Source organism: Camelina sativa, chromosome 10, assembly GCF_000633955.1.
Source record: "Camelina sativa cultivar DH55 chromosome 10, Cs, whole genome shotgun sequence".
Lineage (NCBI taxonomy): Eukaryota > Viridiplantae > Streptophyta > Magnoliopsida > Brassicales > Brassicaceae > Camelina > Camelina sativa.
In genome coordinates, this window is record NC_025694.1 from 23540657 (window position 1) to 23545995 (window position 5339).

At 38.3% G+C, this 5339-nt stretch overlaps 1 protein-coding gene across 1 annotated transcript; it reads right to left on the reverse strand.

Annotated features, from left to right (window-relative positions):
* LOC104719695 (beta-glucuronosyltransferase GlcAT14A-like) lies at positions 1675-5026 on the reverse strand. The gene is made up of 4 exons (XM_010437658.2): positions 4146-5026; positions 3965-4040; positions 3755-3870; positions 1675-2475 (listed from the first exon to the last, which is right to left on the reverse strand). Exons 1-4 carry the CDS (start codon positions 4756-4758, stop codon positions 1961-1963), a joined length of 1320 nt encoding a protein of 439 aa, XP_010435960.1. The 5' UTR covers positions 4759-5026; the 3' UTR covers positions 1675-1960.

Sequence of the window (5339 nt, forward strand, 5' to 3'; positions counted from 1 at the left end):
ACTCGGAACCGCCGCTCTCGACAATCAATGGGTCGTGCCGATCAACAACTTTGCAAGGAGCGCCGACCACACAAACAAATTTCCTGTCCCAAATTCCTTCCTCGCCGACCTCGAATTCATGTGTGCCGACCTCGACTTCATTTGTGCCGACCTCAAATTCAAGTGTGCCGACCTCAACTTTATTAGTGCCGTCCTCGATTTCTTTTGTGCCGATCTCCAAATCTACGCACGAAAAATCGCTAGCAGCCATCAACTCAAATCTCAATCGGCTATCTCTAGTAGATCCGACAGCTAGGGTACTGGAGATGCAATCAAGCGAGAGAGAAGAATAGAGAGAGAAAGGAGCAAAGAAAAAAAAAAACATAAAAGTAAAAGACTACAGAGAGAAAGTTACCTTCTTTATGAAGTGGACAAAGTGGAGAAAAAGGAAAAGATGGAGAGTATATAAATAAGTGAATAAAACGGAAATTTTACTGCAAAATCCATCACCTTGATCTGCGACCTGCTCTTTTTCAGGAAATTCATTGAATACCGCACTCGAAGTAAAGACCGCTGGACATTCCTGGTATCCCTCGAGAGACGAGCCCGACATTTGCAGAAGTCACTGTAGCAATTTCGTCCCCTAGAAGCAACCTGAGACAATCTGTGCCAAACAGGCATATTACAAACAATTTGAGCATGCCCGCTGATCGCAGAAGAACTGCCGCTCTCCGAACTAAGGGGGGGGGGAACTATTGTTGGATATGGGATGCGCCCAATATGGCACTCGGTCCAACAAAGCAGTTTAATCATGATTTTGGCCAGACACAATTGGGAGAAAGCCACTAATATTTTGCGGAGGGCAATCTCGGAAATTCACGATGAGAACCCTAGGGAACCATACGTCAACAGTCCTTTATAAAATGAGAGAGCATTTATTGGGATTACCATCCTGACTTCCAGACTGTACCCGGAGAGCAATACTTTGCATCAAAATCTGTTATTGTTTTCTTTCCATTTCCGAGCTCTTCCGAGCTCGTCATTATTCTATTTGTTAGTTTTCCTGTGAACTGACGAACTTAATCTTGACTTTTTGTTAGTGACGACCTCAAATTATCTCGTTAATAAATGAACCAGCTCAACTTTTCCTTGAAATCTTATTTATTAGTGTTGTGCAATCCCCAATACAAACACACACTTAAAAAACAAAAATACTCTCCAAATTAAAAAACCAATGTTATTACTAAAACCCGGAATATCAGGCCGGTTTGGAAATAATTAAGTAAGAGGAAAGAAAACCAACCTATTTAATATTCGGTTTTGTTTTAAAATTACTAATTTCCTAGTATTTCTTTCACAAAGAATCATTCTACTACCATTTTTACGTGTTAAGAAAAATGTATAAATCCTTTTTATAATACACTGAATTTAATTCTGTCTCTAACTAATAAACTTAAAATAATAGGGTTAGAAATTGTACTTTGTTAGTAAATTTTTTGTTGAAAATATAAAGTGACATTCTCCAACAAACAACAACAACAACAACAAAAATTGGACAGTAAAGATCAAAAGTGACCGGCTCAATCTGCGTTCGGTCTCAGTCTGTGCAACACAACGTATAAAGCTACAAACAGGAGAAACGACTTGGTGAATTTAGAAGTTGGAAGAATGGACACTAACTTTAAGAAAATAAAAAGGCAGAGTACAAAATTTTCACAAAGGGAACACTTCAACATCTCAAAATTCCAATCTGATAAATTTGAGAAAAATGTTCGAACTACAACAATACCTTAAAAAGGCATGTTGTGTGGAGTAACAAGACAAATACTTCCCACAGCCATAGCCTAATTGTTCTGTATCTTCACTTATATTCTTGACTAACTGAGGGATTCTATCAGATCCTAAATCACATCTAATCCCAAATAATCAAAACTGCTACACTCGACCAATCTCTCTGATGGCGTTCTCTAAGATATTCAGATCACTTGCACTGTTTTGGTCTGAAATTCTCAGTAGATAATAACCAAGTGACCAGATTCTCTAACCGCTTAGCACCTGGACCAGGCCTGATAACATTAGTGTCACCAATAACAGCACAAGGGTCACTCCCATTCTCATTGCTTCCAATGCACCAACCGCCAGGTGTAGCCATCCCAGAACCTCTGTTAAGCAGCTCATCGTCGATCTTATCAAGTACAGGATCTTCTCTTCTGAATTTTCTTGCAAACGGGGCATTGCTATTTACCATTTTAGTCATGTCTGCAAGGTTGAGATGGTGTGGATGCTGCTTAGGCGGATTATCCCACGATATGTAGTGCAGGTCGCTATTTACTGTCGTGTTTCTGAATTCCTCAGCGTTGCAGAGAACAGTGTGAAAATATCCTTCCGGAGATGAGAGAAAATTCGAGTAATACATTAAGACGGTACGAGGTAGATTATCCCAACCCCAAATACAGTAGTCTATGAATGGCCGTGATAACGCCATCCACGCAGAGCCTGTTTCCAAGAATCACTTGTTAGTTAAAGAGAAACTGAAATCAACACAATGTAACATAAGTCTTCCCAACAATCAAAGGCATCACACAACACCAACTTAAATACTCAGCAAAGGTATTGAATAAGATGAAAGCTTTGTCTAGCAATCTAAGAATAATGATTCCACATTGTTCAACCAATGAGAAATGTAGCAAATGTAAGAAACACCGAAACTAAACAATCAAAGTCTATGAATTGCTCAGAGATTATAAAGTTTTGACTAGCAATAAACAGTCTTGAACTGTTAAGTCTCAGAGAGATGAAGCACCTGTGAAGAGCTTGAATGCTGTTGGAATGCTTCGTCTTTGAGTAACCCAAAAAACATCAGACTTCTTGTTCAAATACAGTCCTGGATCTATAATAACCGGTTTAGCTCTTTGTGATCTGAAACAACCAAATCAAAATATGAGCTTCAGAACTATACGAAAACAGCAGAGAGAGAACAAAAAAAAACTCCAAACTCTAATAATCCTCTTACGCTTTCCATCCAATGTTACTCGTATGATCAATGAAGTTCAAATCCCGCGGCAAATGCGAAAAGATATGCAACAAATCTGATACAAGAACAAAAACAACAAAAAGGTCAAATCTTTAGTGAAGAATCCNGCAGCTCATCGTCGATCTTATCAAGTACAGGATCTTCTCTTCTGAATTTTCTTGCAAACGGGGCATTGCTATTTACCATTTTAGTCATGTCTGCAAGGTTGAGATGGTGTGGATGCTGCTTAGGCGGATTATCCCACGATATGTAGTGCAGGTCGCTATTTACTGTCGTGTTTCTGAATTCCTCAGCGTTGCAGAGAACAGTGTGAAAATATCCTTCCGGAGATGAGAGAAAATTCGAGTAATACATTAAGACGGTACGAGGTAGATTATCCCAACCCCAAATACAGTAGTCTATGAATGGCCGTGATAACGCCATCCACGCAGAGCCTGTTTCCAAGAATCACTTGTTAGTTAAAGAGAAACTGAAATCAACACAATGTAACATAAGTCTTCCCAACAATCAAAGGCATCACACAACACCAACTTAAATACTCAGCAAAGGTATTGAATAAGATGAAAGCTTTGTCTAGCAATCTAAGAATAATGATTCCACATTGTTCAACCAATGAGAAATGTAGCAAATGTAAGAAACACCGAAACTAAACAATCAAAGTCTATGAATTGCTCAGAGATTATAAAGTTTTGACTAGCAATAAACAGTCTTGAACTGTTAAGTCTCAGAGAGATGAAGCACCTGTGAAGAGCTTGAATGCTGTTGGAATGCTTCGTCTTTGAGTAACCCAAAAAACATCAGACTTCTTGTTCAAATACAGTCCTGGATCTATAATAACCGGTTTAGCTCTTTGTGATCTGAAACAACCAAATCAAAATATGAGCTTCAGAACTATACGAAAACAGCAGAGAGAGAACAAAAAAAAACTCCAAACTCTAATAATCCTCTTACGCTTTCCATCCAATGTTACTCGTATGATCAATGAAGTTCAAATCCCGCGGCAAATGCGAAAAGATATGCAACAAATCTGATACAAGAACAAAAACAACAAAAAGGTCAAATCTTTAGTGAAGAATCCTCCACACAAGTCACACAGAACCAAAAGTTTCAATCTTTTTGAGAAACCTCTCACCATCTTGAGTCACTAGAGGATAATCTGATGAGCTAAGATTAATAAACCAATCCCAATCAGCTCCTTCCCTAAGCAAAATCGCAGCAGCGTGAAGTGTATTCGCAACCATCGTAGGGCCACGATACGTGACAAGGTTAGCCTTCTCAATCATATGAACATTCATAAACCTCGAGAACAAAGACGAGTTCTTGATGTACCCATGAAGCTCCTCTCTCTCCTCATGAGAAGACTCTCTGTCTAAATGAACAACGTACCGGTTATTCGGATGGTAAAGAGCCAAAAGAGTTCGCCGGAGAGATTTGCCGTCGCCGGCGGATCCAGAAACCAAGTAAGCAAAACGTGTAGGCGAAGGGAGTGATGAGACTTGCTGAGGTTTGATCTTGGATTCAACGAAAGCTGATGAACCAGATCCGGATAACAAAACGGGTCGGGTAAAAGGGAGGAACCTGGCTCCGGATGGTGATGTTAGGGTTGTGAGGAAGAGTAAGAACAAAGCGAAGACTGAACCAATCAAAAGAGGGAAAAATATCCATTTGTGCTGATGATGTTGTTGTTGTTGATGATGATTCTGATGATGTCTCACATTTGAGTAATAGCTTCTCAATTTCTTCATCGGATCCCCCCAAACCCCTCACCCAAAAAAAATAAAATAAAAAAGAGAGGTCAATTCAAAGTTGACATCTTTTTCACTATTTTCTCGGATTTGGAAAGAAACGTTACAAAAACCCCCTTTTTTTTTTATAAAAACTGAAACTTTTTGTTGATTCTTTTAAAGGGTTGTTTTTTTTGTATCTGGATAGAGATATATGGAAATAAACGTTACTAAAGAAGAAGAACTGAAATTGGGAGAGACAAACGAAAAAGAGTAAGGGATGATACTGGTCAAGCGCATTTAAATCAGATCAGATCTCTTTTAGTAGGTAGGAAATAAACAAAAAAAAGATCTGGAATCTATGTGATGGGCCACTAAAAAGCCCATAAACTTGGAACATTTATAAGTCAACGAATGACTTTATATTCGTTAAAAAANAAAAAAAAAAAAAAAAAAAAAAAAAAAAAAAAAAAAAAAAAAAAAAAAAAAAAAACAGACACAAATAGAGGATAAGTGATGTGATGATAAACTAATTTAGAGACTGAGTGTTCGTTCATTTTAGGCTTTTGTCCATTTTCAGACAATGATGGATGAGATCATAT